Source organism: Pleurodeles waltl, chromosome 2_1, assembly GCF_031143425.1.
Source record: "Pleurodeles waltl isolate 20211129_DDA chromosome 2_1, aPleWal1.hap1.20221129, whole genome shotgun sequence".
In the NCBI taxonomy this organism is placed as follows: Eukaryota; Metazoa; Chordata; class Amphibia; order Caudata; family Salamandridae; genus Pleurodeles; species Pleurodeles waltl.
Genome location: NC_090438.1, coordinates 165,792,876 through 165,807,410, shown reverse-complemented (window position 1 = coordinate 165,807,410; position 14,535 = coordinate 165,792,876). Strand labels below are relative to the sequence as shown.

General features: G+C 49.1%; 1 protein-coding gene across 2 annotated transcripts in view; it reads right to left on the bottom strand.

The window, feature by feature from the left end:
• The window catches only part of THOC2 (THO complex subunit 2), a 900,323-nt gene that overhangs the window by 326,261 nt on the left and 559,527 nt on the right, over positions 1-14,535 (bottom strand). For both annotated transcript variants that reach the window (XM_069211944.1, XM_069211952.1), the window contains exon 25: positions 5,537-5,694. In XM_069211944.1, the coding sequence (XP_069068045.1) occupies positions 5,537-5,694 (158 nt within the window). The remainder of the gene's footprint in view (positions 1-5,536; positions 5,695-14,535) is intronic.

Here is a 14,535-nt window from a genome sequence, read left to right as displayed (position 1 = left end):
CAAGATTGGAAAAAATAGGGTCTAATAAATATCCTGCCTTATGCGTGGGGCCTGAATTATGTAGAAGAACATTTAATGCCGCTAAATTAGCTAGAAGGGTAGTGCTCGTAGTGCAGGATGTATCATTAAAATGTAAGTTCAGGTCACCTAAGATCAAGAAGTTGGTGGTTTCTAATAGAAGAGGAGCAATCAGGTCAGGAAGGGTCGATGCCCAAAGACCCGCGGGGCCAGGATGACAGTACATAAGGGCCCATGTGTATGTACAACAAATGCTTAACACTACTCCTTTGATAAGCCTACTGCTCGACCACACTACCACAAAATAGAGCATTAGTATTATCTCTTTTTGCCACTATCTTACCTCTAAGGGGAACCCTTGGACTCTGTGCATACTATTCCTTACTTTGAAATAGTGCATAGAGCCAACTTCCTACACTCTCCTTTTGTGGTCGAGCAGTTAGGCATATGAGAGGGAAGATCTAAGCATGTAAGGCACACACTCATACAGTAACTGAGAAACACTCACAGAATTCCGACACAAATTTATAAGAATAACACATACTTTTTGCTAAACTAGATCACCGGAGTCAGGTGAGTACTTTTTAAGTTGGGAATTTTTTCAAAAGTTGATGGTGCATTTTTCAGATGCGATAATGTTATCCTATGTAGGAAGAAAAAGCACTGGATACAGGTATGGTACAGTTATTTACAGGATCAATCGCCTCGTCTTAGGGTAAGTATGGGGCAAGGTCCAAAGCCATAACAACAGGTTACCTCGGGTGACACTGGGGTGGCTGGGTGCAGGGGTGCCGTTCAGCATAGGGTGTCCTGTGTGTGATCGGTCCAGTTACAAAGCTGCTGCAGGGATGGACTGGAAGATCAGTCCAGAGGAACTTGATCCTTGAGGTCCTCGGTCAAGAGGGGACAGTCAGTCAGTCAACTTCTCCTCGGGGTGTGCAGCACAGGTGCAGTGGTGTCTTCTGGCATCGGGACCAATGGCGGAGCTCCACACAGTTGCAGGGGCGTCAGCAGAAATGTGCAGCCATGGTCCATTTCCACCAAACCAACAAGTGGGCTCATGTCTCATGAAGCTGGGAGATGCGGGGACACCCTGGATCGTCGTCTTCTCTGTCCAGGGGGAAGGGTGAAGAGGTGTCCTGAGGGGTCAGGTCTTTGTCTTCAGGTCACTTGTGGTTGCTGGTGGGTCTGCAGAATCAGGTCCAGGACACTCAGCCCTTGGAGGGGGGAGTCAGGGCTGGTCCTCAGCAGGAAGCAAAGTTAGCAGGAATCATCAGGAATCGTCAGACCCACTCGCACCAGGCACAGGGAGGCCTCAAGCAGCACAACAAAACAGGAGTCCCATGTTGCAGGAGCAGAAGAGTGGAAGTCCACAGAAGGCAAGCTCAGGGTGGGGTTACGTCTCTGAAGGGCTTACACAGCTGGCCCACTTCAGCTCTGGCTAGGCGGCTCAGATGCAGTGGTCATGTGTGGGTTTTTGGTGGTTTCGGTCCTCACAGTTCCTTCTTCGGTGCCTGCAGATGCAGTGGAGAGCCTGTTCTGCATACCAAAGGTGGTGGGATTCTTTGAAGCCTCCTGCCTTGGAATGCACATCATCCTGTGGTAGGGTGTATAACACTCCTGCCTCTTGTCTGGGCAGGCTTTGTTTCTGACCTCCGGAGAGCAAATGCTCTCACACCCTTGGAGGTCAGATTCCAGTCTATTGGCGGCAGACTGGTTTGAAGCAGTCCGTGAGCTCACCAGCAGCTGGTAGGTGTTCAGGAGGTACCTCCTGTAGGAAGTTGGCTCTGTATGTGCTATTTCAAAGTAAGGAATAGCATGCACAGAGTCCAAGGGTTCCCCTTAGAGGTAAAATAGTGGTAAAAATAGATAATACTAATGCTCTATTTTGTGGTAGTGTGGTCGAGCAGTAGGCTTATCCAAGGAGTAGTGTTAAGCATTTGTTGTACATAGACAATAAATGAGGTACACACACTCAGAGACAAATCCAGCCAATAGGTTTTTGTATAGAAAAATATCTTTTCTTAGTTTATTTTAAGAACCACCGGTTCAAATTCTACATGTAATATCTCATTCGAAAGGTATTGCAGGTAAGTACTTTAGGAACTTTAAATCATAAAAATTGCATGTATACTTTACAAGTTATTGACAAATAGCTATTTCAAAAGTGGACACTTAGTGCAATTTTCACAGTTCCTGGGGGAGGTAAGTTTTTGTTAGTTTTACCAGGTAAGTAAGACACTTACAGGGTTCAGTTCTTGGTCCAAGGTAGCCCACCGTTGGGGGTTCAGAGCAACCCCAAAGTCACCACACCAGCAGCTCAGGGCCGGTCAGGTGCAGAGTTCAAAGTGGTGCCCAAAACACATAGGCTAGAATGGAGAGAAGGGGGTGCCCCGGTTCCGGTCTGCTTGCAGGTAAGTACCCGCGTCTTCGGAGGGCAGACCAGGGGGGTTTTGTAGGGCACCGGGGGGGACACAAGCCCACACAGAAATTTCACCCTCAGCAGCGCGGGGGCGGCCGGGTGCAGTGTAGAAACAAGCGTCGGGTTCGCAATGTTAGTCTATGAGAGATCTCGGGATCTCTTCAGCGCTGCAGGCAGGCAAGGGGGGGGTTCCTCGGGGAAACCTCCACTTGGGCAAGGGAGAGGGACTCCTGGGGGTCACTTCTCCAGTGAAAGTCCGGTCCTTCAGGTCCTGGGGGCTGCGGGTGCAGGGTCTCTCCCAGGCGTCGGGACTTAGGATTCAAAGAGTCGCGGTCAGGGGAAGCCTCGGGATTCCCTCTGCAGGCGGCGCTGTGGGGGCTCAGGGGGGACAGGTTTTGGTACTCACAGTATCAGAGTAGTCCTGGGGTCCCTCCTGAGGTGTTGGATCTCCACCAGCCGAGTCGGGGTCGCCGGGTGCAGTGTTGCAAGTCTCACGCTTCTTGCGGGGAGCTTGCAGGGGTCTTTCAAGGCTGCTGGAAACAAAGTTGCAGCCTTTCTTGGAGCAGGTCCGCTGTCCTCGGGAGTTTCTTGTCTTTTCGAAGCAGGGGCAGTCCTCAGAGGATGTCGAGGTCGCTGGTCCCTTTGGAAGGCGTCGCTGGAGCAGGATCTTTGGAAGGCAGGAGACAGGCCGGTGAGTTTCTGGAGCCAAGGCAGTTGTCGTCTTCTGGTCTTCCTCTGCAGGGGTTTTCAGCTAGGCAGTCCTTCTTCTTGTAGTTGCAGGAATCTAATTTTCTAGGGTTCAGGGTAGCCCTTAAATACTAAATTTAAGGGCGTGTTTAGGTCTGGGGGGTTAGTAGCCAATGGCTACTGGCCCTGAGGGTGGGTACACCCTCTTTGTGCCTCCTCCCAAGGGGAGGGGGTCACAATCCTAACCCTATTGGGGGAATCCTCCATCTGCAAGATGGAGGATTTCTAAAAGTTAGAGTCACTTCAGCTCAGGACACCTTAGGGGCTGTCCTGACTGGCCAGTGACTCCTCCTTGTTGCTTTCTTTGTTCCCTCCAGCCTTGCCGCCAAAAGTGGGGGCCGTGGCCGGAGGGGGCGGGCAACTCCACTAAGCTGGAGTGCCCTGCTGGGCTGTGACAAAGGGGTGAGCCTTTGAGGCTCACCGCCAGGTGTCACAGCTCCTGCCTGGGGGAGGTGTTAGCATCTCCACCCAGTGCAGGCTTTGTTACTGGCCTCAGAGTGACAAAGGCACTCTCCCCATGGGGCCAGCAACATGTCTCTAGTGTGGCAGGCTGCTGGAACTAGTCAGCCTACACAGACAGTCGGTTAAGTTTCAGGGGGCACCTCTAAGGTGACCTCTGGGGTGTATTTTGCAATAAAATGTACACTGGCATCAGTGTGCATTTATTGTGCTGAGAAGTTTGATACCAAACTTCCCAGTTTTCAGTGTAGCCATTATGGTGCTGTGGAGTTCGTGTTTGACAGACTCCCAGACCATATACTCTTATGGCTACCCTGCACTTACAATGTCTAAGGTTTTGTTTAGACACTGTAGGGGTACCATGCTCATGCACTGGTACCCTCACCTATGGTATAGTGCACCCTGCCTTAGGGCTGTAAGGCCTGCTAGAGGGGTGTCTTACCTATACTGCATAGGCAGTGAGAGGCTGGCATGGCACCCTGAGGGGAGTGCCATGTCGACTTACTCGTTTTGTCCTCACTAGCACACACAAGCTGGCAAGCAGTGTGTCTGTGCTGAGTGAGAGGTCTCCAGGGTGGCATAAGACATGCTGCAGCCCTTAGAGACCTTCCTTGGCATCAGGGCCCTTGGTACTAGAAGTACCAGTTACAAGGGACTTATCTGGATGCCAGGGTCTGCCAATTGTGGATACAAAAGTACAGGTTAGGGAAAGAACACTGGTGCTGGGGCCTGGTTAGCAGGCCTCAGCACACTTTCAATTGTAAACATAGCATCAGCAAAGGCAAAAAGTCAGGGGGCAACCATGCCAAGGAGGCATTTCCTTACACCTCCCTGGTGCACTCTGGGTACATTTATTGATAAATTAACATTGGAATCAGTGGGGATTAACTGATACTAAATGTTTGATACCAAACATCCCTATTTTCAGTGAAGCCATCATGTAGCTGGGGAACTCGTGTTGACCAGAGTCCAGCACACGTACTTAAAAAAGGCTTCCCCTGCGCACTTACTATGTCTAAGAATGGACAGTAACATAGCAGAGGAATATTTCCTCTTGCAGATATGCCCACATATGTAATATAATTCGCCCTGCCTTAGGGCTGTAAGGCCTGCTGTAGGTTTGACTTAAAAATATTATATGCAGTGTTTAGGGGACATGGTATATAGACTGTGTGCCATGTGTTTTTACTTTTAGGAAGCACATTGTCACGCAGCCTGCACTGGCAGTCTGCATGAGTTTGGCGCTGGGTCCCTCAGAGTGGCACAAGTTATGCTGCGGCTCCACTTACTAGGAACGTACAAGGGTGAGACAGGGCCTGGTCAGCTGGGCAACAAGTGACCAGATGTCTTGTTTTGAGGAAGGAACGCTGGCACCTTAGGACCTGGTTAGCAGGAACCCAGTGCACTTCAGTGAAAGTTGCATAAAAAAACAGGCAAAAAGTGTGTGTGGGGAGGGGTACTGCAACCAGAACCCAGCTTCCTACAGTTGGTAAATGGGCTGACCTTCACACAGAAGAGCATGAACATCCATGAATGAACCCAGCACACAACTTAGTATCTCTTGCTCTACTGTTTCCTTAAGATTCTGCCCATAAATGTATCATCTGATGTCCCAGGGCAACTGCCAGTCTCTCTCCCTTTCCACACTTATATGCTATTTGCAGCTCTCCCCCTGAATTTCAGTGCTTGGTGCAACAACTAACAGTTTTATACATGAAAGATTAGCTTAAGATGGTAACAAGTGTGGCAACAAAAAAATGAGGAATTTGTGTCTTTCTTCTAGGTCCCTTAGATTCACACAAATGCTAGTGAAAATAACAATGACAGTCTAATACACTTGCAAAAAAAGATTTGTTCAAAATAATGCACATATCATGACACATTACTCACTCTGTCATAACAAAGAAGGGTGGAAAAATTAGGGGTTTTCTGTTCATGTACTAGTTCTACAAAACGTGCACAGTAAACTGCATCAATGGCTGAAAAAATGCATCGCGGGAAAATGCATAACTGCAGAAACTTTGTGATGGTTTCATTCTTTGTAGATCCTGGTAGTCAAAAGGACAAAAAAAAAAACAACACAAAATTATCCCTCTTGATTGGAACAAAAATGTATTTTTCAAACTCAACAGAAGCATAAATTAACAAGCTATTGTCAATAATGTCTTTGAAATCCGAACCTCTTAGTAAATATTTCCTTTGAATTAAAAATAATTATTTTCTGCTAGCTTCTAGCATCTTAATATTCATTCATCATTTTATGTTGAGAGAAGAGAGGATTATGCTTTTCAATTTTTGGTATACCAAAGGGCATCAGCCTAATAAACATCATCACACAACAATATCTATGAGGCTCTTAACAAATCACATAAAAACAGAAGAAGCACTGAAAAATATTCATACTCAGTCACCTAATATGGGTGCCATTTCCCTTCACCTAATCTATTGTCAACTGCTCCATTTTCCTCAGAAGTGCACTATTATTTGCCTAAAAGGAAGCAGGATTGCAGACTTTTAATTAATCCCTATTGCAGCTGTCAGAAGTTCTAATATCCCCCAGCATGCTGCTCTGTCGAGGGTAGGTCATGCAAATGCATGATGTAGGTACTTCTAGATGGTCTTCTCTTCGTCCTCAGGCCCTCGGTTGCCAGAACCTTCATGCTAGTGATTCCCAGGTGCAGACACAGGTTGTATCTTAAGAGTTTTTTGTGGAATTACCACAAGTGAGTACTCTAGATACCTCACTACCAGTTTGCCATTTGATGAATACAGCACATACTCTAGTGCCTGCCCACTATGCAATTCTCCAAGGCCTCATGCACAGCAAATGATGGAACTAAACATGTTGGCTACTTTTCACAACTTACCAGTTTAATATGTCAATAGGTTGGGGGCCACAAACTCAGGAATTTTAGATACAATATTCAAATATGTTTTGCACTATTGTCTAGACCATCAACGGTCAGTAACAGACAAATATCTACTAGACTAGGACAACCTAGTGGCAGGAATTCCTGCTCCCTGAGGGACTACAGCGATTGTTAGATCTGGTCTGATATAAGTTAGATTTTCGTCTACTTCCTGATGCCTATCCGAGTGGAAAATTGGGACAAGGTGGATGTGTTTCACCTTTGAGTCAACAATCAGCTTCCCATGTATTTCTGCTGGAGGTGCAATACTAACAAGCCAGCAAACGATCCCTTTCACTAGGATTACAGCAGTGCCAAGAAGGAATAGTTTCTTACCTGTAACATATGTTCTCCCATAGGGGTATTTCCATGTTAAGTCATAAGTTTAGGAAGCTGGCTCTGTGTATGCTAACTATACTAAAGTAAGGTATAGTGTGCATAGAGTCCAGTGAATCCCCAAAGGCTTTACAGAGGCTAAAGTAGATAATACTAATGCTTTTTTTGCAGTATTGTGGTTGACCAGTTAGGCGTATCGAAGGGTAGTGCTCAGCATTTGTTGTACACAGTCAAGAAATGAAACACACTCAATGACTAACACCAGGCCAATGTTTATGTATCACAAAATATACGTTGCTACTTTATTTCTAGAACTAAAAGGATCTTTGCTGCAGTTAAGTACAGTTTCAAGAAAGTATTACTTTCAAGTATCAAATGCACTTTCTTTGAAATTCACAGATAAAACAGTTTTCAATTTCAAAAGGAGACAGTGCAATTTCCATAGAAAGAAATGCTGTCCTAGGGAAGGAAAAGTAACACAGTTTGCTGGAAAGTACTCAACTTAGGATCCAAGTCTTCAGGGGTTAAGGTGTCCATAAGGCAAGTTTAGGAAGACACCAACAATGCATCACCAGCAACACAGGGTCGGCCGGGTGCAGAGGTTCTAAGTTGGTGTCGGGCGCCCAATAGAATCCTATGGAAACTGGGGGCACTTAGAAAGAAACAGCTTCCAGGTAACAACAAGCGACTTTAGGGCACAGACCTGGGGTGTTTAGACCAGCACTGGGAGGGGTCACAGGTCAGTTTTAAACACCCACCCTTCAGCAGTACGGGAATAGCCAGGTGCAGGGTGCGCAAACAGTGTCGGGCACCCGATTCTTATCAATGGAGGAATCCTAGGGGTCACAAAGAGACAGAAGGCTTGGTCCAGGTTGTCGACTGAAAGAGACCAACGGCTGGATAGGTAAGAAGAGAGACCACTGGACGTTGCTGGCCTGTCGGTCGGGTATCCCAATGCCAAGGAGCTGTGGGTACAGGGGTGTCTTTAGAAGTCGGGAATTCTTCACCGGAGCCTGTCGCGGTCATGAAAGGTCCTCTGGATTTAGGTTGCAGGTGTTGTCGTGTTGGTGGACTTTAGGTCAGAATCCCCTGAGAACCTTCTCTGGACCAGTGGTGTTGGGTGCGGAGTGGGCAGGACTTACGGATCTGGGAGGGTCTGGAGTCTTTCTTGAAGGTTACTTTGTTGTCAGGGCTGCTGTCCTCAGGAGATCTTGGTTCTTAGGTAGGCAGGAGTCCTCTAGGATATTATTATTTTTGTTTTTAAGAGGTTGCTGGTCCGACAGGATTCCGGAAGAAGAGACCCTAAGGAAAGAGGGGAGTCCAGACCACCAGGAGGTGTCTACGAGAGCAATGCCTTATTTTGGATGGTGATTGAAGAAGTGCAGCTGTGGAGTCCAAGCGATGCAGGAAGATACCAGGAGTTGTCCACGAGCTGTCCCAAGCTGGTCGGATTGCAGAGGGGTCAGTGGGGCCACCAACAAGCAGCGGCAAGTGCGGGTAAGTGTTGCAGAGTCTGCAGGAGATGTGGGGACCAGCAAGGTCCAGGTGACCCAAACTTTGCAGGTAGGTCAAGGACAGCCCTCAGCCAGCAGGAGAGCCAGCAGGAATTGATGGAGCCCCAAGGGGACCCCCTGGCAACAGACACAAGGAGTCAGAGGGAGGCCTCAGCAGCCAAGCAAAGAGGGATGCCAACGGCGCAGGAGTTGCAGTGAGGATACCGCTCTTTGAGCTGGAAAGTGCTGGAGGCTGGGGCTTCCTAGAACTAGAAAGCTTCGGACTGACGAGCCAACAAGCCTTGGCAACGACAAACAGACCCAGTGCATAGGGGTTTCAGCCAAGCAGGGACCACAGACTTCTCAGATGCAAAGAAAACAGGTCAGATATCTTGAGCGCCACGGACCCACCACCTGTGTTGTAGAGCCTTGAGGAGTCTGTGGAACAGGTGGATCCACAAACTGGTCATCAATGTCGAGCTGCCTTCAGATACAGGGGAGTGATTCATTCACTCTAAAGGAGCAAGGAATCTCCCTTAGAGTTCCACCAGATTGCTATGAGGGGCACATTTGGTGTCCTGCTTGCAAAATCCAGTTGGAATCAGTTCAGGAACCCTCGGTTTCTGCTCTGATGCATAACTGCATAAAGGACAGGGGAGTGACCACCCCCCCATCCAGCTTCTCACTAGGGAGATGCACAGAGCTCTGCCTGGTGGCCGGTTGATTCTGCCATCTAGGAAACAAGGTAGGCAGAGGCCCCTGGGAGCATCTGTCTGGTCAGGCCAGGTAGATGACTTCCCGGACACCCTCTGATAGGTGGGTCAGTTCAGTGAATGACTTACTACCTTTTAGGGTTATTTAAGGGCTCCTCCAAGGCTGGGTCCTCAGATTCGTCAAGCAAGACTCTACAAGAAACTCTGCAAGACATCATCTGCTCGTGGCCTCTGGAACCGCTGCTGGTCTCCTTTGGAACTGAAACAAGTCTGCTTCTGGTGTGACGGCTCCCACTGCAACTTTGTTTCTCAGAATCCTGCAAGAATTCTGCAACATCCAAGGCTGTGCATCCGCCAGGGTCACAAGGACTCTGTCTGCACCTAGAAGCACAAAGGAATCTCCCTTGGAGTCACTTCCCTGTATCCGGAGACAGCACAACGACCGGCTGGTGGATCCTAATGTCCCACAGGCAACGTGAAGGCTCTGCTCACAGGTGGTGATTCCGTGGTCCTCGTCGGGTCCCTCCTGTGTTCTGATCCACTTGGGAGACTGCAGCCACTGGAACAGCACCCCTGTGAACCATGACTGTTGCTCGTCAAGGCTGTTGGCTCTTCCTCCAAGACATATTTGTACACCGAGAAGCCCCAGTCTATAGCACTCTGCAATCCGAAGATCAGCCTACGTTCTGCAACTCCAGCAGTGGGGAACTTCTGTTTTGTTGTGCTGCTGAGGCCTCCTTGTGACTCCTTTCGTCCCTCGCCGGTGGGTCAATCGTGGGGCCTCCAATGACTTCTGCTGGCCTCCCTGTGTGCTGAGGGCCAGCTCTGACTCTCCCTCCTGGGCAGAGTCTCCTAGACCTTGCTAGCCCCCAAAAACGTTCAAATACATCTTCAGCCCCTGATTGCATTTTCCAGTGCTTGTTCGAGGCTCGCTGGTCACTGACCCTTCTGCAGTACGGCGACTATCGTGGGACAGCTCGTAGGTGACTCCTAGGATCTTCTGCAGTTCCGGGAACCGGCAGCTGGACTTCTTCAACCAACTGCAGGAACTTCACTTCTAGAACGGTTGGCATTGCCACCTGCACCACCTAGGCACCTCCTACGGTGCTGGATTCTGTACCCCCTCCTTTTCAGGTCTTTTACAACTGGATTCAGCACCTGGGTTCCACCAGCCTGGTCCACAGGTCGCAAGAGCAACTGGACAATCCTAAGTGCCCACTGAGGTGAGGGTTTCGGACGTCCTTTCACCCCTATGCATCCAGGTCCCTGGTGTAGATACTCCTGTCTTCTAGGTATCCTTGGATGGGGGGACACTCCAACCTTTCTCTTGTCTGTTGGTGTTCTCGGGTCCACTGGGAAGGGTCCTGAAACACACAAACTCCAACAACTACTTCCCTGTGGTAGTTGTCCCATAGACTCTGCACCTGGTCACCAGGGGTACTTACCATACTTAGCTCTGGTGTTTTCATGTACTCCCAAGATAGCTACCACACTTACCTTGGCTGGGTTCATTATTTTGCATTCCTCTTAGTATATGGTTTGCTCCACCATAGGGCCCTATTTATTTTATGCTATTTCTGCTTGTTATTTTGTGCATATAGTGTGTTGAAATCTCCAAAGGGTGATTTACCAATGCTAATCAAGTAGTTAGTGCTGTAATAAAGTATCATTTATTTTTACAACACTTGTGTAGTTCTTCGGTGTGAATGAGTTAGTGTCCGATTACCGTCATATTGCAAGTGCTTTACATCTCTCTTGGATAAGCTTCAGCTGCTCACTTCAGGTACCCCGAGAGAGCTTTTGCTATCTGGACCCCTAACACTATCACTAAGAGATGCTGGACTCAGTATAGGGTGCCACACCGCAGGTGTACACCATAAACTGAGCCAGCCTTCTTCTGTGTGGAACCTGAGAATGTCAAACTATGGATGCAGTGTTTTGCGCTTCTGGTTTTAGAGATGTTAGCCGGAGCCAACCATACCGCCGCAAGGTGACTGACAGCAGCCACGTGGAGCAAGGAGAGAAGCATTCACAGCTGCACTTGTAATTTGATTTGAGGCCATGGCACCCTCATTGACGATCTCCAATAAGTCTTCCCTTTTGTCCTTTGGCACGTGGTCAGCCAAATGCTGGATTAAATCCTAAAGGGTTCGGTCGTATCTTCCCAAGAGGGTCGTAGCACTGGCTGCCTTCATTGAAGTGACCCCTGTACTGAAGCATCTGCAGCCTCCATAGTCCAATTTTTTTACTCTCCTTATCTGGAGGTGTAGGAAGTTGGCTCTGTATGCACTATTTCAAAGTAAGGAATAGTATGCACAGAGTCCAAGGGTTCCCCTTAGAGGTAAGATAGTGGCAAAAAGAGATAATACCAATGCTCTATTTTGTGGTAGTGTGGTCGAGCAGTAGGCTTATCCAAGGAGTAGTGTTAAGCATTTGTTGTACATACACATAGACAATAAATGAGGTACACACACTCAGAGACAAATCCAGCCAATAGGTTTTGTATAGAAAAATATCTTTTCTTAGTTTATTTTAAGAACCACAGGTTCAAATTCTACATGTAATATCTCATTCGAAAGGTATTGCAGGTAAGTACTTTAGGAACTTCAAATCATCAAAATTGCATGTATACTTTTCAAGTTATTCACAAATAGCTGTTTTAAAAGTGGACACTTAGTGCAATTTTCACAGTTCCTAGGGGAGGTAAGTATTTGTTAGGTTAACCAGGTAAGTAAGACACTTACAGGGCTCAGTTCTTGGTCCAAGGTAGCCCACCGTTGGGGGTTCAGAGCAACCCCAAAGTCACCACACCAGCAGCTCAGGGCCGGTCAGGTGCAGAGTTCAAAGTGGTGCCCAAAACACATAGGCTAGAATGGAGAGAAGGGGGTGCCCCGGTTCCGGTCTGCTTGCAGGTAAGTACCCGCGTCTTCGGAGGGCAGACCAGGGGGGTTTTGTAGGGCACCGGGGGGGACACAAGCCCACACAGAAATTTCACCCTCAGCGGCGCGGGGGCGGCCGGGTGCAGTGTAGAAACAAGCGTCGGGTTCGCAATGTTAGTCTATGAGAGATCTCGGGATCTCTTCAGCGCTGCAGGCAGGCAAGGGGGGGGTTCCTCGGGGAAACCTCCACTTGGTCAAGGGAGAGGGACTCCTGGGGGTCACTCCTCCAGTGAAAGTCCGGTCCTTCAGGTCCTGGGGGCTGCGGGTGCAGGGTCTCTCCCAGGTGTCGGGACTTAGGATTCAAAGAGTCGCGGTCAGGGGAAGCCTCGGGATTCCCTCTGCAGGCGGCGCTGTGGGGGCTCAGGGGGGACAGGTTTTGGTACTCACAGTATCAGAGTAGTCCTGGGGTCCCTCCTGAGGTGTCGGGTCTCCACCAGCCGAGTCGGGGTCGCCGGGTGCAGTGTTGCAAGTCTCACGCTTCTTGCGGGGAGCTTGCAGGGTTCTTTAAAGCTGCTGGAAACAAAGTTGCAGCCTTTCTTGGAGCAGGTCCGCTGTCCTCGGGAGTTTCTTGTCTTTTCGAAGCAGGGGCAGTCCTCAGAGGATGTCGAGGTCGCTGGTCCCTTCGGAAGGCGTCGCTGGAGCAGGATCTTTGGGAGGCAGGAGACAGGCCGGTGAGTTTCTGGAGCCAAGGCAGTTGTCGTCTTCTGGTCTTCCGCTGCAGGGGTTTTCAGCTGGGCAGTCCTTCTTCTTGTAGTTGCAGGAATCTAATTTTCTAGGGTTCAGGGTAGCCCTTAAATACTAAATTTAAGGGCGTGTTTAGGTCTGGGGGGTTAGTAGCCAATGGCTACTAGCCCTGAGGGTGGGTACACCCTCTTTGTGCCTCCTCCCAAGGGGAGGGGGTCACAATCCTAACCCTATTGGGGGAATCCTCCATCTGCAAGATGGAGGATTTCTAAAAGTTAGAGTCACTTCAGCTCAGGACACCTTAGGGGCTGTCCTGACTGGCCAGTGACTCCTCCTTGTTTTTCTCATTATTTTCTCCGGCCTTGCCGCCAAAAGTGGGGCCTGGCCGGAGGGGGCGGGCAACTCCACAAGCTGGAGTGTCCTGCTGGGTTGGCACAAAGGAGGTGAGCCTTTGAGGCTCACTGCCAGGTGTGACAATTCCTGCCTGGGGGAGGTGTTAGCATCTCCACCCAGTGCAGGCTTTGTTACTGGCCTCAGAGTGACAAAGGCACTCTCCCCATGGGGCCAGCAACATGTCTCGGTTTGTGGCAGGCTGCTAGAACTAGTCAGCCTACACAGACAGTCGGTTAAGTTTCAGGGGGCACCTCTAAGGTGCCCTCGGTGGTGTATTTTACAATAAAATGTACACTGGCATCAGTGTGCATTTATTGTGCTGAGAAGTTTGATACCAAACTTCCCAGTTTTCAGTGTAGCCATTATGGTGCTGTGGAGTTCGTGTAAAACAGACTCCCAGACCATATACTCTTATGGCTACCCTGCACTTACAATGTCTAAGGTTTTGCTTAGACACTGTAGGGGCACAGTGCTCATGCACTGGTACCCTCACCTATGGTATAGTGCACCCTGCCTGAGGGCTGTAAGGCCTGCTAGAGGGGTGTCTTACCTATACTGCATAGGCAGTGAGAGGCTGGCATGGCACCCTGAGGGGAGTGCCATGTCGACTTACTCATTTTGTTCTCACCAGCACACACAGGCTTGTAAGCAGTGTGTCTGTGCTGAGTGAGGGGTCTCTAGGGTGGCATAATACATGCTACAGCCCTTAGAGACCTTCCCTGGCATCAGGGCCCTTGGTACCAGAGGTACCAGTTACAAGGGACTTATCTGGATGCCAGGGTGTGCCAATTGTGGAAACAATGGTACATTTTAGGTGAAAGAACACTGGTGCTGGGGCCTGGTTAGCAGGGTCCCAGCACACTTCTCAGTCAAGTCAGCATCAGTATCAGGCAAAAAGTGGGGGGTAACTGCAACAGGGAGCCATTTCTTTACAGGAGGTGAATGGACTTTTTTTGCCAGTCAAAATAACAATAGAGTTGGGTGGAGGATCAGCAGGAAGAAATAATGGGTCTTGATCCGGAGGCCGGTATTTCTTTTGAAGCCTGGAGCAAGCAGGCTTCGCTATCGCTGGTGTTAGGAACAAATACATGGCTGAATCAAGGAGACCCAGGACCAGGGGAAGCAATGGCCTTTAAACTGCATGCTGATGTAGTGTCTCAGATTACCGATGGGGTCGTGTGGGTATCGACAATGGTAGGTTGAGTTTTGCAGTCCCTCGGACTAGCACCTTTTGAAAGGTAGTAATGTCTACCGGAGAGAGAATGCAGTGGAGAGTCAGTTAAAGTTGGTGAATAGCCTCTTGTAGATGAAGAGGAATGATCGGCATGCAGTCGATGGGATCATGACGCTGACCAATGGTAATATCCATTAGGGTGAGGAGTATGTTTTGATGTAGTAGAAGAGCGAGACGATAGTGGTGGT